Source organism: Ylistrum balloti, unplaced genomic scaffold, assembly GCF_031769215.1.
Source record: "Ylistrum balloti isolate Yb309-2 unplaced genomic scaffold, AGI_CSIRO_Ybal_v1 Utg370370, whole genome shotgun sequence".
In the NCBI taxonomy this organism is placed as follows: Eukaryota; Metazoa; Mollusca; class Bivalvia; order Pectinida; family Pectinidae; genus Ylistrum; species Ylistrum balloti.
This window is the reverse complement of record NW_026782260.1, coordinates 635,131-662,571: the sequence shown is the minus strand read 5'-3', so window position 1 is coordinate 662,571 and position 27,441 is coordinate 635,131. Positions and strand designations below refer to the sequence as shown.

Here is a 27,441-nt window from a genome sequence, read left to right as displayed (position 1 = left end):
AGATCTGTGTGCTAGCCTGTCTGAACAACTACAGATATGTGTGTTAGCCTGTCTGAACAACTACATATCTGTGTGCTATCCTGTCTGAACAACTACAGATCTGTGTGCTAGTCTGTCTGAACAACTACAGATCTGTGTGCTAGTCTGTCTGAACAACTACAGATCTGTGAGCTAGTTAGTCTGAACAACTCCAGATCTGTGAGCTAGTTAGTCTGAACAACTCCAGATCTGTGAGCTAGTTAGTCTGAACAACGCCAGATCTGTGAGCTAGTTAGTCTGAACAACTACAGATCTGTGTGTTAGCCTGTCTGAACAACTACAGTATGTGTGCTATCCTGTCTGAACAACTACAGATCTGTGTGCTAGTCTGTCTGAACAACTACAGATCTGTGATCTAGTTAGTCTGAACAACTCCAGATCTGTGAGCTAGTTAGTCTGAACAACTCCAGATCTGTGAGCTAGTTAGTCTGAACAACTCCAGATCTGTGAGCTAGTTAGTCTGAACAACTCCAGATCTGTGAGCTAGTTAGTCTGAACAACTCCAGATCTGTGAGCTAGTTAGTCTGAACAACTACAGATCTGTGAGCTAGTTGGTCTGAACAACTCCAGATCTGTGTGCTAGTTAGTCTGAACAACTACAGATCTGTGTACTAGTTAGTCTGAACAACTTCAGATCCATGTGCTAGCCTGTCTGAACAACTCCTGATCTGTGAGAGTTAACCAGTCTGAACAACTCCTGATCTGTGAGAGTTTACCAGTCTGAACGACTCCTGATCTGTGAGACTTAACCAGTCTGAACGACTCCTGATCTGTGAGACATAACCAGTCTGAACGACTCCTGATCTGTGAGACATAACCAGTCTAAACGACTCCTGATCTGTGAGAGTTAACCAGTCTGAACGACTCCTGATCTGTGAGAGTTAACCAGTCTGAACAACTCCTGATCTGTGAGAGTTAACCAGTCTGAACAACTCCTGATCTGTGAGAGTTAACCAGTCTGAACAACTCCTGATCTGTGAGAGTTAACCAGTCTGAACGACTCCAGAGAAACAATGAAGCTAGAAATACAATGAGCAAATGAATATTTAAATTAGGCTTGCTTTTGACTCACCACAATGGTTATCAAAATTAGCTCTGGCCTACATTCTTTCATTCGATTTATAGGTCAATGGTTGTGTTTGAGAACATACTGTATTCTGTAATGAACTTTTCCTTGTATGTCCTGAGAGACTGTCTACTAACAACAAAGTATCGGAAAATCTTGGACGTCTAATACGCTTAATTACGTATAAACTAGTAGCTGTGTAGTCTCATTAACGTTACCATGGTTACAGTCGTAAGACTTTAATAGTATGTTTTGGCTTCCGAGTAGCACCCACCGGGATATAGTTGATCACTGAAGCGTAAAAGCTGAGAAAGTGGTCACAATCATAGCTATGGTATCCAGCAATCCTCGGGACAGAATGAGTACTTGTAATGTGTCCATCCATCCGTCTATAGACGCAACAATTTACATACTACTCCTCCTAAATCGAAAACTTGATTTCAATGATACTAGCTGGCAATAATCATTATACATTGCAAATGCTTTGTAATCTTTATCAGATTGATTTCGGAAACTTATGCCGTTTCAGGAACTCAACAATGTAACAGCTACTCCTAAACTAATGGATGGATTATTTCTATCACCAAAATTAAATACCATTTTACAAATAACTTTGTTGGTAGTAGGATTGGCCCCTGGACGATAGCTATAGTTTAAATTTTTATGTATTTAAATGTTTTTCAAAAAAAAATTAAGCTGTTTGTGATTTGCCGTTGATTTAGAACAGCAATCATATAAGATAATGTATATACAGCAGATCAGATAAGTGGTTTGTTAAAAAAACCAGGAAAACTCAAAGAAAGGACACAGAAAGGACGATTTTATAATTTTGTAAAAAATATATTATCGTAATAATTTTCAGGAACTAAAAACATATTCCTTTTATAGCTTTGATCTGTTGGAAGAAATGTGGTAATATTTGTCATTTGTTTCATTTCTCCCGCAACAGGGAACTTAGTTTATTTTTAGACTGCTTTATTGATTATAAGTGTGAGGCACGAGTAATGTCTTACGGTTTTTTACTCGTAATTTTGGTCTGAAGAATTTACTACATACATATATAGACATCGGTAACAGCTTAAGAGTGATTGACTTTCTCATAAACTTGGTAGATGATATATTGCGTTAAAAACACGTCCATGTTTGTTGCTCATCATCTTACAGGGTTTTCGTGCGATACCTTTTTTTCAAATGAATTATCAGTTTTCATTTTATTTTACGTTTTATTCAATGGTGTTTTAAGCATGGAAAAAATATACCGTAAAAACTTAGTAAATTGCAAACTAATCTAAGTTCTAATTGAAATATGACAGTAAATGTTTTTATAATGATACTCTAGTACCTGATCCCAATTATGATGTGGAGAAATTCTAATATAAAAAAAAAAAGTCTTCTTCCTTTGAACCAAAAAGCCAACACTTTCTCCCCTCCTTCCCTGACATTTAAATATAGTTGCACAGTTCAGAATATACATATGTGCTTGTGATTATGAGATATATAATAATTGGAAATTTATTGGATTATAGGACTTTTGCAGCTCCTCATCGATACATTTTGGCAGATTTGTTTCGATTATTTTGATTTTCCTCGGTCGCCTCATAGGTTTCAAAATTTAGGTCTTTATAAAGTACTTCTGGACAAGCCCCAGATTAAGCAGCTGTATGATGTAATTTAATTCATTAACAGGCTTTTATGTACCGAATTCTAAATTTATATTAAAAGATGTCAATCACTTGTTAGTATTATGTTCATGTATATTTCCCTGCAATATGAACCCAATTTAATTCCGTCTTAATAAGTTGTGGTTTTGGAGTTCTTGTATATGAGATATACTAATATACCAATGTATTATTTAACACTCACTGAATGCAGAACGTGAAAAGCCAGATATAGATAAAGATGGACAGCTTAATTATCAGAACATAGTTTATACTGGATGTTCATATGACTTACAAGTTTGAAATTATGTGTTTCAGATGACCAGTTTCTGTATCGGAATGATGATGGCGCCGTGGTCATTTACCGGTGTTCTGACAATTCCTCTTCAGTCCTCATGGATAATACAACATTCGTAAGTTTCCTGTTGGAATAACAGTAAGATAAGTTCATTGATAGCAGGTCATTGTGACATACTGTCAAAGCATTAATTTTCATGGGTATTTATTTTTCATAAACGGAAAAAAAAATTACCATAAAAGATAGTATTACTGAATTTTGTGATCAGGAACTACGAAAGAAATTTGGAACACTACAAAATTGAAGCCACACAAAAAAAAACTACATGATTGAGCAGTAGAAGGCAAATTGTTTTATAAAAAAATTGGCATGTGTTAATATTTGTAGAATTGGATGAAATAAAAAAGTTTACGTCTTTTAGAACTCAAAATTGAGAAGATATATTTGTAGGTAAAGTCCTATATATTCTCAAAAATGAATTATTAATATTTACAGTGGAAAACTCTATACTGACATATCATGTAAAATCATTTGGTTTTTTTTTTTGGCATTTTTGTCCAATGAAACTATAAATAGTATTGACCTTGCATCTGACCTTTGAACACTTGACCTTCAACAGAGGGAGCTCAACACCCACTCCTTCCAGGTGTCTCCTGACCAGAAGTATGTCTTGCTGATGTTTGATGAGCACCCAGTAAGTCTCTTTTTTTTAATAAAATGTGCTTGATAACTTTTCTCATTATACATGTAATTGTACCTCTTTATAAAGACCACCTTTGTATAAAGGCCACTTTTCTCTTTGTCTTTGAGTGGCTTCTGTAGATAGGTACAACTGTATGAATTGTATTCCATTCTTTTTTTACAGATATACAGACACTCTAAACTGGCCAATTACAGCTACTATGATATTCAGAGAAAGTAAGATCATATCTTTTTTGAAGTAAAATAAATACAATTATCCTGGTATATATTTCCTGAAATAAGGCCAAGGTCGAATTCTTTGTCTTAAAGTAAAGAAATATTGTGCTTATTGTAGGTTAACAAATGGGCTTATTATCTATCAGGGGCCTATTTAGTGCCAGATGAACAAGGCATACAGCATGTGAAATGCTAATATGAAATTTAAATTGATGGCATATTCTGAAGTATTGTCTTCCTGTAGTAAGGGAGATTTCACAATTTAAAAAAAAAAGTATGAATATTTAATTTTGTACAACTTTGACATAAGAGAATCATTAACATACTGTAATGTAATTTTTTAAGGACTGTATTTGTCGTTATTTTGTAGGATAGATTGAAATTGCAAAGAATTGATATCCTGAAAATGGAAATAGAATTCTATCTCATGACTTTGATGAAGATTTTATATTTTTTGTTTTAAAGTATCAGCAAATCTTTAAAAAATTTCATGTGTTTGATGAATCCTTTTTTTTCTAGATTTTCTGTGAAAGCTAGAAAATTATAGCCATCTAGGGAAAAAAGGCAGAATGTAGATATCTTACATAAATCTTGTGGTTATGATTTCCAGGAAACAACGAGTCCTTGAAACCTCCATGGGCCAGATTTTTCAGTATGTGGGATGGGCCCCAACTGGTCATGCAGTGGCAAGTACCTCGTTTTAATAGATTATGAACTTGATGTATATATATTTTATCTCCTAGGATTACATTGTAATACAAGTCAGTATTAATTTTGTGATTTGAAGTGTACCATCCTTCTTTGATGATGTGTTCTCATGGATTATTTCTCTGGTTTTAAAACTAAAAATAAAATATTTGCATTTGTAGGTGTTTGTACAGGACAATAACATCTTTTACAAATCAGACGTTACTGAGAATGATGTAGCACCCATGCAGATCACCACAGATGGCTACCATGAGGAAATCTTTAATGGAATCCCAGACTGGGTGTATGAAGGTACAGAACCTGAATCCATGTATATTTTTCCACCCCTTCAGTCCTTCTTCTCTTTCCTTGTATTTTTCCCTTCAATCATTCTTTCCTTTTCCTCTATTTTCCTTGTCTATCCTTTCTCTTCTCGAATTTTTTCTCCCTTCCTTCCCTCCCTTCCTCCTTTCTTCCTTCCTTCCTTCCTTCCTTACTTCCTTCCTTCCTTCCTTGCTTCCTTCCCTCCTTCCTTACTTCTCTTTCCTTCCTTCCTTCCTTCCTTCCCTCCCTCCCTCCCTCCTATCCTATTTTTTCCTCCATTCCTTAACTTTTTCCATCCTTCCTTCCTTCCTTCCTTCCTTCCTTCCTTCCTTCCATCCTTCCTTTATTACTTCCTTCCTTCCTTCCTTGCTTCCTTCCCTCCTTCCTTACTTCTCTTTCCTTCCTTCCTTCCTTCCTTCCTTCCTTCCCTCCCTCCCTCCCTCCTATCCTATTTTTTCATCCATTCCTTAACTTTTTCCTTCCTTCCTTCCTTCCCTCCCTTCCTCCTTCCTTCCTTCCTTCCTTCCTTCCTTCCTTCCTTCCTTCCCTCCTTCCTTCCTTCCTTCCTTCCTTCCTTCCCTCCTTCCTTCCTTCCTTCCCTCCCTCCCTCCCTCCCTCCCTCCCTCCCTCCTATCCTATTTTTTCCTCCATTCCTTAACTTTTTCCATCCTTCCTTCCTTCCTTCCATCCTTCCTTCCTTCCTTCCTACAGTCCTATCCTATTTTTTCCTCCATTCTTTCTCTTTTTCCATCCTTCCTTCCCTTCATTTAGATTATTTTTCCCTTCAGTTTTTCCCTGTCAAGACTCCTTACTCCATTCTCCTTCTGTCCTCTGTCCTCAGACACCAGCCACACACACTTGAGAGAACTCAGTGAGAACTTACCTACTCCTTTAGACACAAGCGTGTGATAATTTGGTGATTTCGTGTCAGTCAACTATTAGCATGCACTTTATGGATCATCCAGATATTGACTTTGACCACTTTCGGGAATTCAGTCTGGTATAAAGCTCTTAAAAACCTCTGAAGAAAATCAATGACAGTGGTATGTGTGCTTAATGGTCCCCACTTTAGGAATCTTTATGATTTGTGGAAGAATATTTACTTGATTTCATCTCGGACACTGTTTAGTAAAAAAGACAATCAAAGGTGTCATGTTCTCACATATAACATAGAAAAATGCTTTATTTTACTGTTGGGAATTAACTCTGTCTTCTACCCTTCATATTATTGGCAACTTTGAAATGTCTCAACGGGGTATTAAAACAACGATTATATCAACAACCATTTTTGTATGTATAAATTAAAGCAAAATTATTCTTTCATATATAAAAAATATATACATATTATCTTATTTTACAAATCTGCAATTGCTGATTCTATAATTTAATTTTTAGGTCATCTGACCTGAAGGGTCATCTTGAAAAAACATTTTAGAATTCTCAAATTTCCACCAGTGTGATTGAGCCAAAACTAGCATGAAATGATCATGACATAGCACTGACCAAAGTTTGTTAATTTCGGGTCAGTCCAAAATCCAACATAGCCGTCATGGCCGCCATTTTGATAATACATTGAAAACACATTTTCAACTTCTTCTCAAGTTCTACCTGTGACATTGAGCTGAAACTTACCTGAAATGATCGTGACATGGTCCTTACCAAAGTTTGTTAATTTCGGGTTGGTCCAAAATCCAAGATGGCCTCCATCTTGAAAACACATTTTCGACTTCTTCTCAAGTTCCACCAGTGCGATTGAGCCAAAACTTTCATGAAATGATCATGACATGGCACTGACCAAAATCTATTCATTTCGGGTCAGTCCAAATCCAACATGGCTGCCATTTTGAAAATACATTGAACATATTTTCAACTTCTTCTCAAGTTCTACCTGTGACATTGAGCTGAAACTTACCTGAAATGATCGTGACATGGTCCTGACCAAAGTTTGTTAATTTTGGGTTGGTCCAAAATCCAAGATGGCCGCCATCTTGAAAACACATTTTGACTTCTTCTCAAGTTCCACCAGTGTGATTGAGCCAAAACTTTCATGAAATGATCATGACATGTCACTTGTTACTTCAAACATCCTCTGCATAACCAGAACACCCAGGGTGATGATATTTGGCTTGGATGAAGGTTTACAAAGTTTGTTGAAATGAATAACCTTAACCCACATTCAAGGTGGTGGCTAAGTGCCCTTGATTCTTAAATCCAGGTGAAATAAGTTCAAAATTTAAACCTATCTATATATAAATATATATTGTATGTGTTATAATTACAATCACATCACTACAAATTTTGTAATTCTACAGAGGAAATCCTCGCATCAGACCACGCCCTCTGGTGGTCCCCCGAAGGCTCATTTCTCCTATATGCATCATTCAATGATACAGAGGTTCGAAAGTATTACTACCCTCTTTATGGAAGTATGGAGGACTCGTACGGGATGCAGAAACGCATCGCATACCCAAAGGTATGTATACATCATTGTTCTTCAATGATCGGATTGTCTCTTACAATTATGGCCCATCTTTTGAAAAATTATATGGTAACATTAACTATTTTTTTCAGCCATTTGAATTTTAATTATACTGTAAAACGTTTTTGTGTTTTATGACAGAAAAATCTCTATATTTTTGAAAAAAAGGATAATATAAGTACAATATTCAAAAATTGGAAAAAAAATAATGAAATATTCGCAAAGTGAAGTTTCTGTTTATTTTTTCAGATTGAGACAAGTTTTTACACTCATTGTAAAGGCTGTGTTGATTGTAGAATATAGTCTTAATGTGTACTTCTGATTTCTATTTCTGATGAATTCAATAACAATTATATAAAAAAAACCACAGATTTAACAGTAAGGAAGAAAAAAAGATATGCCGATGAGTTTAATTGAATAGCATTAAGGCAGAGGAAAGAGAAAAATCACTTCATACTGTGTAGTCGGTTGCGTTTCTAGTGATTTTATTTCACACTTTTCCTGGTCGTTAATTTAATAGTGCAAATTGAAATAGCCAACACACATTTTACAGTAAATCAAAAGCTAGAGGAGTGTTTGATTTTTAATTAACACTTAAAAAAAAATTATTTTCTTTTCCAGGCTGGTTTCAGAAATCCAACATTTAAGCTTAAAATCTTCAACTTCAAAACCAAGGCAACAAAAGTTGTTAATCCTCCAATGGAGCTGGCCAAAGCGTATGTCAAGTCTCAATTATTTTACAATATTTTCAGATTCATTTGTGATCAATTTTTCAGGGATATGTTTGTAATTTGAAATAAGCACCGCTTTAAACAATGTTATCTTGTCAATTGATAACTCTGATAAGTTTTATGTAAATTTTTTTCTCTTTTTCCATTTCCTCTTTAAAAATGATTATTGAATTTGCCCTGATGCCATGATACCCATTTGTGTAGGTAAACAAGAGATACTTTAATTTTACTTATCTGTCTTGAGACTGAAATTATTTTTATTATTTTAAAGATGAATATTTGTAAAGTTTTGTATAATATAAAAAGGTTGAACATTCAGAATTCAAATTTTAAAAATTGACATTGAAATATCTAAAGAAAACTTTGTCATTTATATAAATCATTAAGTTTTATTTCCTTGTAAATAAAAAAGACAGGCATGGTGACGCCTTAGGGAAAGGATTTTATAAACTAACTTGATAATCTTACTTAAAAACTGTAAACATGTTTAATTTTGGCATAATCAAATTTTAGCAGTTTTATTTTTTGTATAATGCACACTGATGGATTTGGGTATCAGCAATATTTCCTATATAAACATCATGTTTTTAAAATTGATATTAGTGAAATGATATCTTTGCCCTATAGTTTTAGTGTGAAAACCGCTAAAAAACGGTTACCACTGAAAATATATGTTTACAGGATACAAATCAACAGCAGGTATTAGTTTATTAGTGAGTCTGAGTTTGATATATAAAGTGGTATCTTGTACATGATAAAAGAATTATAATAGCTCTCGTTTATTTCTGTTTAAATAGGGAATACTATTTCACGTTTGTCCAATGGAGAGACGACAACTATGTGCTGATTGCCTGGTTGAATCGCGCCCAGAATAAGTCAGTTATCACCGTGTGTAATGCTGAGACAGGAGGGTGCAGCATCGTAAGTATATAATGATGTGCACTTAGATTAGCATGGGATTGTCACTTTATATTAAGTAACCAGACAGAAGTGTGATTTACTAGTACAATAAATGACATTCAGCTTGTGCGTCTTGTGATGTCATTTATGTGAGCATAATTGCCAATTACTTACTATTAAAATGGTAGTTTTATTATGATTGCCTTTTGTCCAGTGTTGTCTGTTGTCTGTCATGTGTCATAACAATTGACATTTATGTTTTCTTCTCAATAGTCAAAAGGCCAAGTTTATAGAAATGAATGACCTTGATCCATTTTCAAGGTCACAAGGGTCAAATGTGTTTAAATGACTTCTCAATAAACAAAAGGCACAGGATGCTGATATTGAGCCAGTAGCATGCTGAGATGAAGGGCTACCAAGTTTGTTAAAATGAATTACCTTGCCTTTCAAGATAACAGTTAGCTGTCAAATATAAAAAAAGCCCAGAGTCATGATTTTGGGCCAGTGGCATGCTTGGGTGAAGTTGTGGGCTATCATGTTTGTTCAAATGAATAACCTTGACCTTTAGTCAAAGTCACAGGGGTCAAATATGCTAAACTACAACAGCAGACAGTGTTATCTGTTCTGTTTAATTGAAAATTAAGCCTTCAAACATAGAAACAATAAAGACTTTGTTAGTATGCATATATCAGTTCTGTTGTGTTTGCCTCACTGCTGGGACTGATGGTCAGGTTCTAAAACTGTCTGAAGACCTAAAGACACCAGGTGACCGTTAAGGCCCAGGAACCTCTTGTTTTAGTTTAAATTAATTTATAAATGGTATGAGACAAAATAGTGAAGGGAATGTAAGTATAAGCATTAACCTGTCTTGTTATGGCATTTATAGTTGTATGAAATGACATAGCAAGCTTCTCTTCTGGAATGTTTCCTTGATGAAAGACTCTCTTCTGGAATGTTTCATTGGTGAAAGCTCTCTTCTGGTCAGAAACTACATTGTCCGTCTGTAGCCTGACCATCTGTAAACAGATCTGTGGTTAGGATGCCGAACCCAAGTAATAAACAAGCAAACAAACAAAATATTTTCTCTTCAGTGTTGACCAAAATCAGTCTCATGGGAAAGTTTGTAATGGAAGAATTTGAATGCTTGCTAATCTGACATGACCATCACAGAATTGATTTTTTTATTAAGGCAGGGACGGACGGACAGATGCTGTCTTTTGTCTGTATATATATCATAATGATAACTATCCTGATAAGGATTACTGCAGTTCTACGTCTTTGGAAAAGGGTCAAGATGATTTGAAAAGTTCAATGATTTTTCAACACATTTTGTGAGTAATGTCTCTTCCGACTTAGTGTATGATGACCGTCCTTAAATTCAACACATTTTAGTGGATGATGTCCTAAATTCAACACATTTTTATTTCAATGTTAAACTTTTTTTTTTTTAAGAATCAACGAGAGAGTGGACATGGAGCCTGGGTAGAGTTGGTAAGTCAAATCCAGAAGTGATCATCATGATTTGTCTAAAAGTTTACAGAAACTATGTTTCATTGGGAAATATTCCCAAAGACTTTAGTTCAATTTCAATTTCTATAGAAATCATATAGCAAAGACTGGTTAAGTGAAAGTTTTTTTCTTATTTCAGTACAAGCCGCCATTGTTTGCCCCCAAGGGAGATAAATACTTCCTGGTATTGCCAAACCAGGAGGGTGTGGCAGGGTACTTCCAACACGTTGCTATGGTTACCCTTCCAGTGAGTACATCACCCAAGGTTTGTTCCCGTAGCCAGTCTTTATACCCTCTAACCTACTCTCTTAAGGTCTCTTTTGTTTGCTTATTACCATGTATCTGAACTCTGAAAGTACATGTATCTACGCTCTAAATTTACATGTATCTAAATGTAAAACTACATGTATTTAAAACCTTAAACTACATGTATTTAAACTGCTAAACTACCTGTACCTAAACCCTAAAACTACATGTATCGAAACCCTATGATAACATGAATCTTAACTATGAAACTACATGTATCTCAACTCTTAAAATACATGTATCTAAACCCTAAAACTACATGTATCTAAAACCTAAAACTACATGTATTTAAACTGTTAAACTACCTGTACCTAAACTCTAAAACTACCTGTATCTAAACTCTAAAACTACATGTATCTAAAACCTAAACCTACATGTATCTCAACTCTGAAAATACATGTATCTAAACCCTAAAACTACATGTATTTAAACTGTTAAACTACCTGTACCTAAACTCTAAAACTACATGTATCTAAAACCTAAACCTACATGTATCTCAACTCTGAAAATACATGTATCTAAGCTGTAAAAAACTACATGTATCTTTAACTCTGAATCAACATATGCATTTGAACAGAAGAGTAAATGTTCATTGAAAGATATTCATAATCGATGGATGATACAGCAATACCCCAATGGTCAAGGTCACAGGTCATAGGTCAAGATCATAAGTCAGAGGTCAAATGGATTGCTATACTGTTCCAAGTATTGCAAAAATACCATTCCAGCAAAATGATCCTAAGATCAACAATTTTGATATTTTTTTTATTATTAATAATTGATGTCATTTAAATATAAACTTCTGTATATTGCAGATTTTTTAGCAAAATGTTTATTTTAGGTATAAACTTTTAATATTTAAGGTACTACTGAAACGTATAAAAATTTCAATTATTTTTCATAGATATATATGAAAGTTTTAATTATTTTTCATTTATTTGCCAAGAAATTTGATGAATTTGTTTAAATTGTCACAATTTCACTCCTTCAGCCCAATCCACATGTAAGTTTTCGATGTGCTTGATCATGATGAAAATGACTTGATTCTAACATATGGTTCAGTGGATTTTGATCTTTGTGTCGTGTAATTTGATTTGAACCCATTCCTTAGTAACAAACACCCAAAATCTTTCACTTTTTCACCAAAAACTCCCTCGGATGTCCCATCAATGTCGGTATGAAAATCACCCAATATTAATTAAATTTAACCGGTATTGGTCATATTCTTTTCTTTTTTTTTCAATTTCAAAATCTGTATTAATCCATTCTCAAGTCACACATTAACAATAATATCTTTTAAAAAATAACATATTTCCATTTCTGAAAAACAAGGGCTTGAACCTGAATAGGTGTTTTTTCCTATAGTTAATTACTCTTTTATTGTCTTATCAACTTTATTTTTCTTTTTTTATTATTATTATTTTTTTTTCATGTCTTGCCATTTTATGGGGGGAGGTGGGTGGACAAATAGTGTGGCCCCAACGCCTTTCTGGTTTGTCATGTCCTGTTTTGAATCAGTGTTGTATCTTGAAAAACTCTCACTGATTCAGATAATATTTTTATTTCCATAGTAACTTATTATGAGGTTCTGCTATCACATCTAAGCAATCATCAATCAAGGTTAAGTATTGAAGGTCAGGGTCAAAGGTCACATTTGACAACTCTCGCTAATTTATCAAAGAATTTTAAACCTACTGTAAAATCAGATATTTTTGTGGGACTTAATTTTTTGTTGTTTTTTTTTTAAAACTTGTTAGTATTTTGTGAACACTTGGTTTCATGGACAAATATAACACAATAAGTATACTTATACTAATTTTATCAGTTGAAGGACATCTTGGATTATGTTTACCCTGGAAATCAGGGAAAATAAATCCCCACAAAAATCAATTATTTTAAAGTATATGTCTAAATCAGTCATATATGCAAGCACTATATGATATATATCTGTTTATTATGTCGTTAGAAAAAGAAGATATTTCAAAATTGTTTATTAGCAAGAACTTTTTCCCTTGAATTGTTCAGATATAGGGTGGTTTTTTTTTGCTAGATTTTTCCTACTAACTGACTCTGCTAACTGCTCCAATCTCAATTCACTGTAGAATTGTTTGGCATGGTCTCAGTTTTACTTTAACTTTGAACCTTTTATTCAAAAGTTTTGAAAACTCAATATAGAATGGATTAACATATCTAGAATTTATCCTGCATGTGCAAATTGAAATCTTGAAAAACACTTCTTTTTTAAAAGTAGTATCATTTTTTAACTAAAATTATTCATAGGGGGCAATATATATCAAACATGAATAAATTTAAATGATATGCAAATCTGTTGTGTAATGAATTTCTAAAATGCAGATGAAATAATATGATATATATATATCTCAGAAAATTAAATATTGCAGTGTCTGGTACATATACAGAAAAATGTTAAAATTTCAAACGCCTTTGATTAATGGATGATAACCACTTTCAAAGCAAAGCTGACGATGCAAGAAAAGTAAAGATTTCATTTTGAGATTAAAGAAAACTAAGTTTACGTCTCCAAATGCCCCCTATGATAACAATATATTCCAGTCAGCGTATCAAAGTAAGTGGCAGACATTTTAGTTCAATCCTTTCCTGAAAATGAATACTAACTTCTGGCATCCTAGGGTATAATGTTTACAGAAGCATTCTAAAAAGTAATAATTTCCATCTGAACATTAAAGTTTTTTTTAACATGCATTGTCATTGCCAATATGGAATTCTGTGTAACTTTGATAGGTTTTTACAATAATATGGAATTCTGTATAATTTTGATAGGTTTTTCAAAATATGGGATTCTGAGTAACTTGGATAGGGTCAGTGTAATTCTTGGTTATTTGAAATATTTTTGATATTGAAACTAATACAAAATAATTTTTGCCTCCACTTCTATTGTTTTCTCCAGTATAGTGTATAGCGATAACTATATATAGTTATTGATAATTCTCTTACTTTTCCTTAAATTCTTCCAACCAAATGCAGTTGTCATTATAGTTGACAGATGAAAAAAAAAAAAAAATAATTCCCTCTTTTCCAACTCCATCCTTTATTTCGTACATGCAAAACTCAGTTCTTTGTGCATGGACAATGGACAATATATAGACTCATCTTCTTACACTAATAGCTAAGGGGAGATAACTCTCTCTAACAAACCATGATGTAGGGGAATCAAGCCCTATAAAATAATTCTTATTAAAATAAAGCTTGAACATTTTAATGTATTTTGTTTTATTTATATGTTTATTCAATTTTTTTAATTTATCTATATTTTTTTTTCTTTCAATTGACTTGTGTCTTTAACTAACTTTTATAGAATCTTTTGAAATTTTCCTTCTGTTTACCAGTATCCAATCAGCACTGGATTTTTTTGTTATTATTGTTATTTACCGATTTATTTAATGGCCTTTCTGATGATACTCTGTTTGTTCCCATTCCTCTAGGTTTAGTGGTTGTTGCGTTGTGTGATGAAGTGCAGACCACTTATTATTCTTGAGAGCATGAAATTTTTAACATGGAGTTAGGGGGAAAACTTCTATAATTATGACTTAAAAAAGCAAAATTGATGAAAATCAAATTTTAAAGCTAATGCTTTTTTGAGGAAAAATACTCAAATATTTATGCTCAAGTCTTATTTTGAAATATTGTTTAACACTGGCATGAGTTAGTATTAAGTTTTAAGATTGATCATAGAAAATCCAATGAATCATATCAGGTTATTTTTTATTTGAAATTTATTTGTTTGTGTTTTTGTGTGATTAGCCCTATTATATCATAGTTTGCTGTGGTCTTAGAAGTAGTTCAGAATTTTTTTTCTTCAACCTTGTAATCTTGCTGTTTTCTCTGGTCCTACAATGCAGTTCTGTATGCTGTAGTTCAGTGGTGCTGTAGTTCAATGGTGCTGTAGTTCAGTGGTGCTGTAGTTCTGTATGCTGTAATTCAGTGGTGCAGTAGTTCAGTGGTGCTGCAGTTCATTGGTGCTGTAGTTCAGTGGTGCTGTAGTTCTGTATGCTGTAGTTCAGTTGTGCTGTAGTTCAGTGGTGCTGTAGTTCTGAATGCTGTAATTCTGTGGTGCTGTAGTTCAGTGGTGCTGTAGTTCTGTATGCTGTAGTTCAGTGGTACTGTAGTTCTGAATGCTGTAGTTCAGTGGTGCTGTAGTTCTGTATGCTGTAGTTCAGTGGTGCTGTAGTTCAGTGGTGCTGTAGTTCAGTGGTGCTGTAGTTCAGTGGTGCTGTAGTTCAGTGGTGCTGTAGTTCAGTGGTGCTGTAGTTCAGTGGTGCTGTAGTTCAGTGGTAGTTCAGTGGTACTGTAGTTCTGAATGCTGTAGTTCAGTGGTGCTGTAGTTCTGAATGCTGTAGTTCAGTGGTGTTGTAGTTCAGTGGTGCTGTAGTTCTGAATGCTGTAGTTCAGTGGTGCTGTAGTTCAGTGGTGCTGTAGTTCAGTGGTGCTGTAGTTCAGTGGTGCTGTAGTTCAGTGGTGCTATAGTTCAGTGGTGCTGTAGTTCAGTGGTGCAGTAGTTCTGTATGCTGTAGTTCAGTGGTGCTGTAGTTCAGTGATGCTGTAGTTCAGTGGTGCAGTAGTTCAGTGGTGCTATAGTTCAGTGGTGCTGTAGTTCAGTGGTGCAGTAGTTCAGTGGTGCTGTAGTTCAGTGGTGCTGTAGTTCAGTGGTGCAGTAGTTCAGTGGTGCTGTAGTTCAGTGGTGCAGTAGTTCTGTATGCTGTAGTTCAGTGGTGCTGTAGTTCAGTGGTGCTGTAGTTCAGTGGTGCAGTAGTTCAGTGGTGCTATAGTTCAGTGGTGCTATAGTTCAGTGGTGCAGTAGTTCAGTGATGCTGTAGTTCAGTGATGCTGTAGTTCAGTGGTGCTGTAGTTCAGTTATGCAGTAGTTCAGTGGTGCTGTAGTTCAGTGGTGCTGTAGTTCAGTGGTGCAGTAGTTCAGTGATGTTCAGTGGTGCTGTAGTTCAGTGATGCAGTAGTTCTGAATGCTGTAGTACAGTGATGCTGTAGTTCAGTGGTGCTGTAGTTCAGTGATGCAGTAGTTCAGTGATGCAGTAGTTCAGTGATGCTATAGTTCATTGGTGCTGTAGTTCAGTGGTGCTGTAGTTCAGTGGTGCTGTAGTTCTGTATGCTGTAGTTAAGTGGTGCTGTATTTCAGTGATGCTGTAGCTCTGTCTGCTATATGATGAGTACAGTGGTGCTGTAGTTCAGTGGTGCAGTAGTTCAGTGGTGCTGTAGTTCAGTGGTGCTGTAGTTCAGTGTTGCTGTAGTTCAGTGGTGCTGTAGTTCAGTGTTGCTGTAGTTCAGTGGTGCTGTAGTTCAGTGTTGCTGTAGTTCAGTGGTGCTGTAGCGCTGTCTGCTATATGCTGTAGTGCAGTGGTGTTGTAGTTCAGTGGTGCTGTAGCTCTGTCTGCTATATGCTGTAGTACAGTGGTGCTGTAGTTCAGTGGTGCTGTAGTGCAGTGGTGCAGTAGTTCAGTGGTTCTGTAGTTCAGTGGTGCTGTAGTTCAGTGGTGCAGTAGTTCAGTGGTGCAGTAGTTCAGTGGTGCTGTAGTTCAGTGGTGCAGTAGTTCTGTATGCTGTAGTTCAGTTGTGCAGTAGTTCAGTGGTACTGTAGTTTAGTGGTGCTGTAGTTCTGAATGATGTAGTACAGTGGTGCTGTAGTTCAGTGGTGCAGTAGTTCAGTGGTACTGTAGTTCTGTATGCTGTAGTTCAGTGGTACTGTAGTTCTGAATGCTGTAGTTCAGTGGTGTTGTAGTTCAGTGGTGCTGTAGTTCTGAATGCTGTAGTTCAGTGGTGCTGTAGTTCAGTGGTGCTGTAGTTCAGTGGTGCAGTAGTTCAGTGGTGCTATAGTTCAGTGGTGCTGTAGTTCAGTGGTGCAGTAGTTCTGTATGCTGTAGTTCAGTGGTGCTGTAGTTCAGTGGTGCAGTAGTTCAGTGATGCTGTAGTTCAGTGATGCTGTAGTTCAGTGGTGCTGTAGTTCAGTTATGCAGTAGTTCAGTGATGCTGTAGTTCAGTGATGCTGTAGTTCAGTGGTGCTGTAGTTCAGTGATGCAGTAGTTCTGAATGCTGTAGTACAGTTGTGCTGTAGTTCAGTGGTGCAGTAGTTCAGTGGTGCTGTAGTTCAGTGGTGCTGTAATTCAGTGGTACTGTAGTTTAGTGGTGCTGTAGTTAAGTGATGCTGTAGTTCCAAGGTGCTGTAGTTCAGTGGTGCTGTAATTCTGTATGCTGTAGTTCTGTATGCTGTAGTTCAGTGGTACTGTAGTTCAGTGGTGCTGTAATTCTGTATGCTGTAGTTCAGTGGTACTGTAGTTCAGTGGTGCTGTAGTTCAGTGGTGCTGTAATTCAGTGGTGCTGTAGTACAGTGGTACTGTAGTTCAGTGGTGCTGTAGTACAGTGGTGCTGCACTTCAGTGGTGTTTTAGTTCAGTGGTGCAGTAGTTAGGTATGCTGTAGTTCAGTGGTGCAGTAGTTCAGTGGTACTGTAGTGATGTAGTTCTGTGATCCAGAACTTGTATAGTGACAGAGTTTCTGAGGCCCTGTACTTGTGTAGTGCTATAGTTTCTGTGGTCCTCTGTACTTGTGTAGTGCTATAGTTTCTGTGGTCCAGTACTTGTGTAGTGCTATAGTTTCTGTGGTCCTCTGTACTTGTGTAGTGCTATAGTTTCTGTGGTCCTCTGTACTTGTGTAGTGCTATAGTTTCTGTGGTCCAGTACTTGTGTAGTGCTATAGTTTCTGTGGTCCAGTACTTGTGTAGTGCTATAGTTTCTGTGGTCCTCTATACTTGTGTAGTGCTATAGTTTCTGTGGTCCTCTATACTTGTGTAGTGCTATAGTTTCTGTGGTCCTCTGTACTTGTGTAGTGCTATAGTTTCTGTGGTCCTCTATACTTGTGTAGTGCTATAGTTTCTGTGGTCCTCTATACTTGTGTAGTGCTATAGTTTCTGTGGTCCAGTACTTGTGTAGTGCTATAGTTTCTGTGGTCCAGTACTTGTGTAGTGCTATAGTTTCTGTGGTCCAGTACTTGTGTAGTGCTATAGTTTCTGTGGTCCTCTATACTTGTGTAGTGATATAGTTTCTGTGGTCCTCTGTACTTGTGTAGTGCTATAGTTTCTGTGGTCCTGTATACTTGTGTAGTGCTATAGTTTCTGTGGTCCTCTGTACTTGTGTAGTGCTATAGTTTCTGTGGTCCTCTATACTTGTGTAGTGCTATAGTTTCTGTGGTCCAGTACTTGTGTAGTGCTATAGTTTCTGTGGTCCAGTACTTGTGTAGTGCTATAGTTTCTGTGGTCCAGTACTTGTGTAGTGCTATAGTTTCTGTGGTCCTCTGTACTTGTGTAGTGCAATAGTTTCTGTGGTCCAGTACTTGTGTAGTGCTATAGTTTCTGTGGTCCTCTGTACTTGTGTAGTGCTATAGTTTCTGTGGTCCTCTGTACTTGTGTAGTGCTATAGTTTCTGTGGTCCAGTACTTGTGTAGTGCTATAGTTTCTGTGGTCCAGTACTTGTGTAGTGCTATAGTTTCTGTGGTCCTCTATACTTGTGTAGTGCTATAGTTTCTGTGGTCCTGTATACTTGTGTAGTGCTATAGTTTCTGTGGTCCTCTATACTTGTGAAGTGCTATAGTTTCTGTGGTCCTCTGTACTTGTGTAGTGCTATAGTTTCTGTGGTCCTCTATACTTGTGTAGTGCTATAGTTTCTGTGGTCCTGTATACTTGTGTAGTGCTATAGTTTCTGTGGTCCTCTGTACTTGTGTAGTGCTATAGTTTCTGTGGTCCTCTATACTTGTGTAGTGCTATAGTTTCTGTGGTCCTCTGTACTTGTGTAGTGCAATAGTTTCTGTGGTCCAGTACTTGTGTAGTGCTATAGTTTCTGTGATCCTGTAGTTGTGTAGTGCTGTAGTTTGTGCGGTCCATTAGTTGCATAGTGCTGTTTGTTTTTGGCCATCCTGAAATTGTACATCACTGTAGTTTCTGCAGTCCAGTAGTTCCGTAGTGCTGTATAGTTTCCTGTCTTACTAACACACAATTTTATAGAGCTCTTATTACCTCCATTTGTTGCAGCAGCTGAGCCGGGAGACTGGCGTGAGGCGCTATCTCACCCTCGGCAAGTATGATGTCACAAACATTGTGGGATATAATGAGAAACTGGAACTAGTGTATTACATATCTACTAAGGGAGACCCACGACACAGACATCTCTTCAGGTAGACTTATTAAAACAAAGTGAAATTGAAAAATTTTCTAAATGTCTAAATTTATGCATATGATTTTAAAAAATTAAGCTTTAGCATCAAAAATATTTTTAATAAAAAAATTAATTTTCTTCATCACAAGTGATAATTGTTTTCACAAATGTTTTCCTGCTTCAAATCTGATGGTGTCGAGTCCAAAATGTCTTGACATAAATACTTATCGATTATGATACACAGTCAAACCTCATTATCTCAAACTCTTATAACTCAAATACCTGTATGATTTGAAATATTTAGGCAGTCCTGGCCAAACTTTACATTAAACATTCAATCTTATTTAGAAGAATAATTGGATAACTTGAAGTTTCCCCATGGTCCCACTGACTTCCAGATAATGAGGTTCTGTTTGATGTATATTTTTGGAAACACTGACTTCCAGATAATGAGGTTCTGTTGTTTGTATATTGTTTGAAATCACTGATAAAAATCAATTACTACATGTGTCAGATATTTTGGCCAATCAAAAACTACCTGTAGGAGTGGTAGGGAGTGTCTTAAGCTAATCAGAATTTCTTCACCTGGAAGAAAATAATATAAAATGGGGAAAAAATTTAAGCTGAACAAAAGTGTAAAACATAATTTGCTTATCAGATTTTTTCTTTCAATAAGCATTGTCTAAACATGTTAAAGATACTTTTTGTTAGCTGATTATATTTTCGGAAAATATAAATTTCCATTTCATGAAGCAAAAAAGCTATGAAAAAAGCGCTTTGCTCAATATACAACATTCTTCTTCAAGTCTAGTCAAATTCCTCATCTTCAGAAACTTGTATTTTCCTATGTAACTGCGATACTTTTTTGAATATTTGTTTTCATTCAGTTGGAAATTACTAAAAAGCAATTAAAACACTTAAGTGAATTGTCATTGTCCTCAGTTTTCAGACTTAAAAGACATTTTGTGATTTTATACTTTTCCAGTGTGTCCAGCTCTCTGCAAAATAATTTCCGGCACACAGAGTGTTTGACCTGTGACCTTGATCCAGACCATTGCAGGTACTACACTGCCAGTTTCAGTCAGTCGGGAAAGTACTACGTCCTTGGATGTATGGGTCCAGGAATTCCTTACTATACCCTCCGTTCAACAGAGTCAGACTTTGGTAAATAATTTTGTAACACAATGACTTTCAGCTTGCTTTGATAGCCACATGAGCTTATTCTACTGAAATATGATATCCTGGATCTGTCTTGTTGTCATTTCCAGGCTTATTTTTAGGCTCATTTTATTTACACAAGATAAACTTTCAGCAAGAAACCTTATGTCTGGTAATAAGCCTACTCACACCTGTTTCAACAAGTTCAGCAGAAATACAAAATCTTTCATATTTTTACATGATAAGCCAATCTGCCAGATGAACTAGAATTGAAGTGTGGAGATGTCATGTAACTGTGTAACCATATTTATATCAATAAGTCCTTTTCTGTTAATAAGCCCACCCAAGGTCAATGCAGTTTAAGACAAAATGCTAACAATTTCTAACTACCACCAACCCCCTCCCATGTAATAAGTCTTTGGGTTTGTGATTTGTGTATTTGACCTCCAATCTTTCGGTCTGAGATTTGTGTCCTTGACATCCAATCTTTGGGTTTGAGATTCGTGTCTTTGACCTTCAATCTTTCGGTCTGAGATTTGTGTCCTTGACATCCAATCTTTAGGTTTCGAGATTTTTGTCCTTGACCTCCAATCTTTGGGTATGAGATTTGTGTCTTTGACCTCCAATCTTTTGGTTTGAGATTTGTGTCCTTGACCTCCAATCTTTGGGTTCAAGATTTTTGTCCTTGACCTCCAATCTTTGGGTTTGAGATTTATGTGTTTGACCTCCAATCTTTAGGTCCGAGATTTGTGTCTGTGACCTCCAATCTTTTGATTTGAGATTTATGTGTTTGACCTCCAATCTTAGGTTTTGAGATTTGTGTCTTTGACCTCCAATTTTAGGGTTTGAGATTTGTGCTGGCCTTTCTGTAGGATAAATATAGATTATGTATGTTCACAAATATATGTATACATACATGTATATATAAATATAAACATTATTTTTTTTTACCTATAGAGATTATGATGGAGGGCAATGAAGGCCTGCGAGCTCGACTGCCAAATAAGGCCCTACCCACCACAGAATTCTTCACCTTCAAGGCTGACAATGGGGAGAGTAAGTAACCATAGCAGCTGTTATTTTAATTGTGACAACCAACATGTTTCCATAGCAACAGTTTGAATGTTATATAGAATTCAACTTTTTTTGACCTCATAATTTTTCAGTTAACTGTTATATTTTGAATCTCAAAATCTCCCTCAAACATGAGTACTGTTTCAGCAGTTAGTTCAGGGAAGACCTGCATTATTAGGGGATATGAAGGTCAGTTTGACCTATACTTTTTACTCTCTTACAGAATAATGGAGTAGAATTTTGCTCTGTTGGTTTATTGTTCTACATATGTGCAAAATTCAAAGCCAAGTTTAGTGATGATAAACCATTTTTAACAGTTGCTTGACAAGTATGAAAGAGACTGAAAAATCTTGTTTTTCTGCTTTTTAAACGGTGACTTGGAATTGGGCCTATATACACTATGAGTCGCCTTCTGTCTGGGGAGGAGATTAAGTTACATAACATTCAATAGATTTATAAGTTGGATCTGTATTTAGTTTCACATCTATAACAATGATATTATATTGTAGTTCTACATGGAAAATTGTTGCTGCCACCGATACTTAAAAAGGAAGAAATCTTGACTTACCCTCTGTTGCTGAAAGTGTAAGTATATAAAGCTACTTTCAGATCATACATCTTGTCATACAAATCAAACTTTAAGACTGTATGCTACCTTTCTATCTTTACATAAATATATTTGTTTTATTGTTATCTCCCTTTCCGGACTTTCAAATTGTTTGTTTGTTTGTTTGCTGTGTATATTGCCTTGTAAATAGTCAGGGTCATTTTTAGATGGCGTCTCCTTGTAGTAACTGGTGACTTAGTCACTGAACAACATAAGAGAGGCCCACTGCATGCCGTCCAGAGCAAGGAGTCTTTCTTTGACTAGTCAGTTGAGAAACTGACATGGTTGGAACTCTTTTCCTTGGGTTTTCACCTGAAGTTATGTTGGCCAACGCTCCAACTGAAATTTTGTTAGAAAATATTACAGATGACTATCCACGTTATGGATAGAACTCTCCTTAAAAAAGAGTTCCAATTCAGTCTTTCTTGACATTCTTCAGATACGGAGGTCCAGGAAGTCAGGAAGTGACAGAACAATTCTCGCTCTCATGGGAGACCTACCTGTCCAGTACTCATGACTTTATCTGTGCATACGTGGATGGACGAGGGACCGCAGCCAGAGGAAACACATTCCTTCACTCCATCTACAGAAAATTGGGCACATATGAGGTTGATGATGCTGTAACTGCTGGGAAGTAAGCAATTCGTTTCTACTCTTTATCATTATCAAATCAACTCCACTTTTACTTATTTCATATAGCAGTTTAGAAAATCATCTTTGACCTTACCCTGCTCTACAGGAATCAAAATAATATACTGATTTACAAAAGGATCTACCCTTCAAAAGTTTGCTATTATAGACATTGTTTTCAAGGATGTCAGTAGATGTTGTACCCATAGAAGTGAAGGAGCTAGTATTTGAACCTAGAAATTATTTTAAATTGAAAAAATATATATTTACCTGTATATTGAAAATAAATAAATACATAAATAGTTAACCTGTCTATAAATTCAATTAATTGTATTCTGTTTTTCAAAGTATTTCGTTTTCATCTTGAAAAGACCCCAGTCCATCAGCTTATCACTTCAAGCATGGTGCTACCTATTTATACAGCTATGAACAATATATGTTTGGGATCATTTTTCAAATTCAAAAAATGTTAAAACAGCTTTAGCAGTTCTGCTGTTTATTGGTATTTTTTAACAGTCTGTTTACAAAAATGTAATACTTGATCCTTTACAATGTGTGTCATCAGAGATTTGTGCATTACTTACAGAAATAAGATTACCAAACATTCACTTTTGTTTTCAGCTTTTATGACGAGTTGCCCTACGTAGAGTCCAGTAAGATAGCAATATGGGGTTGGGTAAGTGCTCTTTCTGAAGACTTAATGATAAGTTTCTTATGTCTACTGTTTAAGAAACAGAGAAAAAAAAAATTGAAGATGTTGTGAATGTTATTTTTATATAGTAAGTCTTTTTCACACTAATTTACAAGAAAAGCCATGAAATGATTTTAAAAAAATAAGATTTAAAGACGATTTATTAGAAAAATGATAAATTATCATTTAGGTTTTCATGCTTATATATTCCTGAACAAACTCATGAAAATGACAAAAAGGAAATATTTGCCATGAAACTAAAATCATGTGGTTAGCGCTGTCTTTGTCTTTTCAGTCGCCTTAAAATCTAAAATGTTCATGCTATTCGCAAGTTCTGATGGAAAAACACAAAGTGTTATTAGCTTGTTAGTAATAAACACATGCAGTAGAATATTTTTCCCTTCTATTTTCCAGTCTTACGGTGGTTTCCTGACAGCCTCTGTACTCGGTCGAGGGACAGAGACGTTTGGATGTGGTATCTCCGTGGCTCCTGTCACCGACTGGCATTACTATGGTAAATTAACATCACGAAAACTGCCAGCTGTATGTTGTGCTTCCATGAAATGTAATCCAAAATGTTTCTACCTCTAAACCAGCCATAAATTCTATGTTTTATGTCCAATGGAAAAGATTTCAGATTTTTTTTTTTTTTTTTTTTCGAAACGAATATTATTGCTGCATCTTGACTATATGATAAGATATTAACAGATTTGTTGAAGCAATTTTTTTAATAAAATACGTGTGATAGAGTTATATATTTTGAAAAAAAAAAAAAAAAAAAATCTTAAATTTGATATCGGTACAATTTCTTGTTTGTAGACTCTGTGTATACTGAGCGATACATGAGTACACCGGAGGACAATCCTGATGGGTACAATGTAAGTAGATACAATATATCCGGGTGTTGAAGTAGTTTATTAGTCGGTGTTCATGTTGAAGTCAGGTTGTTATCATTTAATCATCACAGAGTGACTCATTTTCTCGTCTTTCTAAACAAATCTTCAACAATGGTATACAATTATACTAAAGATTTTTACTGTTAGTTATTTGGGGCAGGTTCGTAATATCACATTCATCTCTGTTAATTATTGAATTTATGCAAGTTGAATAACAGACGTTTTGTGTATTGTAATATAGATATAGTAAATTATCATCCTGAAAACTTCTTTTATTTCAGTTGTCAAATGTTTCCAAAAATGCAAAGAATTTCAAGTCAGCTAAGTTTATGTTAATTCATGGAACTGGAGATGGTAAGTTACTGAGATGTAGTAAAAATATTTAATTTAATTAAAACAAAAATTCTTAACTAGTATTACAAAATAACTCGGACACATTTTTATCGCTAATAAATCTTGACAGGTTTGATTGATTTCCGTTTCATCATTTGAATAAATCTTGGTCACGGCACCGAAAAATCTATACCTGTCTATGTAATGCATTGTCAAGTACTTGTAACGAACACAAATCAAAACAAGACAAATACAGAAAGAAAACAGTTCCTAGGTAAATGTTTCTTACAATTCAAAACCCGAATTCTTATTTCTTTTATTTTCCAGACAATGTCCATTTCCAAAATTCAGCCCAGTTGATGCGTGCACTGGTAGAGGAGAATGTCTACTTCAGATCACAGGTGAAGTTATAAAGTAACTGTAGCTGTAAATGTTGATCTGAAATTACGGTGAATTAGAGTCTTACAAAGCATATCTATGTGATATTTACCGACCTGAATTATACCAACCTACAACCGAAATTATACCAACCTACAACCTAAATTATATCAACTTTAATTAAACCAACCTTAATTATCTGATACCTTAGAGATATTTTGTAAACTACCATATACAAAGACCCGTGTACCTAATATATCACAATCTGATTATATCTTTGTGGTCATTTCGTGTGCCAGGGAGGATGGCATTTTGTATATAGTCTACCACAGTCCACCACAACAATTAGTGTTTAACAATCAGAATCATCACCATGTGATGTAGGAAATGAACACTCGTCCTTAGGGATAAGGTTTTTGAAGTTTAGCACTTGAAAAAAAAAAACTAACCTTTAACCCCCATGTGAAGAAATCATAGTTAATATTACATATATATAGATAACCTATTAAGTCCTTTTTGATAACCCATAAGTCCTTTTCCATAACCCATAAGTCCTTTTCGATAACCCATTAAGTCTTTTTCGATAACCCTTTAAGTCCTTTTTGATAACCCATCAAGTCTTTTTTGATAACCCTTCAAGTCCTTTTCAATAACCCACAAGTCCTTTTCCATAACCCATGTCTTTTTTGATAACCCTTTAAGTCCTTTTCGATGTATTTATTCTCATCTTATACTTTGTAGATATATACTGACCAACAACATGGTCTCGATGGTGGGAACTCACGACGTCATCTCTACGAAACCATGGAAGATTTCTTGAAGGAATGTTTCACAGGAAAGTCCAAGAAGTTTGAACAAAAAAGCAAAATCTTAGAAAATAGCAAACAAGAACCTATAGACGAGTCTTAGTTAGAGATCTTTGCTCTGTGAATCCTAAGTTTACAACGTCACGCTGTTTCAACATATCAAACATCTACAAAGTGATATCGGGCACTGTATTTCATAAGGAAATCAAAATTTACACAACTGGAAAATAATGGAAAGAAATTGTGTCAGAAGTTTTGAATAGAAATGAAACAAAACAATGAACACCTTTTGTAGTCTCCTTGTTAGAAGATTTCATTTTAAAGGGAGATATTGGATGAACCTGGTGATCTTAACACTTGTTTTAATGAACGTGTCGTAATATATGTTCAGGACGTAAAAATTGTCTTTCTGACCAATGGAAATTCTGTTGATATTTTTCAACGTGTTCAATAATATGATGGACAAATGGTGTAATGATAATAAGGACGTTAATGTTATAACATAAACAACGTCAATTGATTTTTAAGATTATTATTGCTAGAAGCTATTGTTACCTAATTTCAGTTTGGAATGATACTTTTTAACAAAGCTTGTAATGCAAAAGTTTTGTCAACTTTAAAATTACATATACATAATTTTCAAAATAACTCTTGGTTTTAAATTCAATATATGAAGAAAAATGTGATTTGATTTGTCAGACCTCAAATATCAATCAATAAGAATTTGTTTTTTCAAAGATACAGATATATCATAGTTTTTTGTTATCATCACATTTTGTTTTATATGAAATATTCCATGATTGAAACTTTTTAATCATCATCAAAATGATTATTAGTTATCTACGGTGTTCTATCATCTGATACAAACTCATTCAGGATTTTGAAGGAGTTAATCGTACCTCGTGCTTCAAAACCCTTATAAAACAAGAAGAAGGCAGTCTGTCTAATCTTGCCAAATGTGCTGGAAGTGGAAGGGAGGTAACTCTAGGAAAAGTTTGTTCAACACTCATCAAGTAACAAAATGACATTAAGTCAGTAGAAGAAAAAGTGTAATGTGCAATGATTTTCCTAAAACAGACAATTGGACTACTAGCGGTAGATCACCAAACCTTTAACAGGTTTTGTCACATAAATTGGTGAGAGAGCGATTCACCATGAATTGAGCTTATTTGATGGATTCCGTTTTGGAAAATAAGACAGACGGATGGTGAAATCCCTTCAGATTTAAACGAAGGATTCTTGGATATTCGTCCTGATGTCTGAAGTGGAAATATTGATTTTGGCTGAATATTGTGTTGCCTTAATGTATACACAGCTGTAGAAAAAAAATGGTTAAAAAGACATTATGTGCACACGTGACACATCAGGAAACGTGGAAAAAGACACTGATTAATACAGTGCTTTGTTTATGACTAATAACACTTATTTTCACCACACTTAATTCTTGTGATGTGATTTTTTTTTTCTTCCAAGCTGGTGTGTATACAGAAGCACTGGGTGCTAATTAGTGGATGTTGCCACCTTATGTCTGAGTGTAGTTCAGCACCATTCATATTGTGATTCCCAAATCGTGCTTAATCAGGAAATTTTCACCAATCAATATTTTGTGTTTAGCACATTATGAAAAATGTATTATTAACTGTACGAGTCAATATTTTGTGATGTTGATCGTGATTCACATGACCGATTCTGTGTCACATTTTTGACAAAAGATGTTTCACATTTTATTGTTGTTTATGATCATGATTCACATAAC

At 35.1% G+C, this 27,441-nt stretch overlaps 1 protein-coding gene across 4 annotated transcripts in view; it reads left to right on the top strand.

Annotated features, from left to right (window-relative positions):
* LOC132554021 (dipeptidyl peptidase 4-like) overlaps positions 1-26,445 on the top strand; it is a 224,730-nt gene extending 198,285 nt beyond the window's left edge. For 2 of the 4 annotated variants that reach the window (XM_060218315.1, XM_060218318.1), the window contains 21 exons: positions 3,082-3,176; positions 3,681-3,755; positions 3,927-3,979; positions 4,590-4,665; positions 4,849-4,978; positions 7,303-7,463; positions 8,091-8,185; positions 8,998-9,121; positions 10,553-10,591; positions 10,749-10,874; positions 18,989-19,131; positions 20,098-20,276; positions 21,228-21,326; positions 21,854-21,929; positions 22,391-22,585; positions 23,203-23,257; positions 23,687-23,786; positions 24,092-24,150; positions 24,450-24,522; positions 24,829-24,902; positions 25,621-26,445. In XM_060218315.1, the coding sequence (XP_060074298.1) occupies positions 3,082-3,176; positions 3,681-3,755; positions 3,927-3,979; positions 4,590-4,665; positions 4,849-4,978; positions 7,303-7,463; positions 8,091-8,185; positions 8,998-9,121; positions 10,553-10,591; positions 10,749-10,874; positions 18,989-19,131; positions 20,098-20,276; positions 21,228-21,326; positions 21,854-21,929; positions 22,391-22,585; positions 23,203-23,257; positions 23,687-23,786; positions 24,092-24,150; positions 24,450-24,522; positions 24,829-24,902; positions 25,621-25,788 (2,195 nt within the window). In that variant the 3' untranslated portion in view covers positions 25,789-26,445. The remainder of the gene's footprint in view (positions 1-3,081; positions 3,177-3,680; positions 3,756-3,926; positions 3,980-4,589; positions 4,666-4,848; positions 4,979-7,302; positions 7,464-8,090; positions 8,186-8,997; positions 9,122-10,552; positions 10,592-10,748; positions 10,875-18,988; positions 19,132-20,097; positions 20,277-21,227; positions 21,327-21,853; positions 21,930-22,390; positions 22,586-23,202; positions 23,258-23,686; positions 23,787-24,091; positions 24,151-24,449; positions 24,523-24,828; positions 24,903-25,620) is intronic. The other 2 variants (XM_060218317.1, XM_060218316.1) reach the window with 2 other exon arrangements.
* Positions 26,446-27,441: the final 996 nt, after the last annotated feature.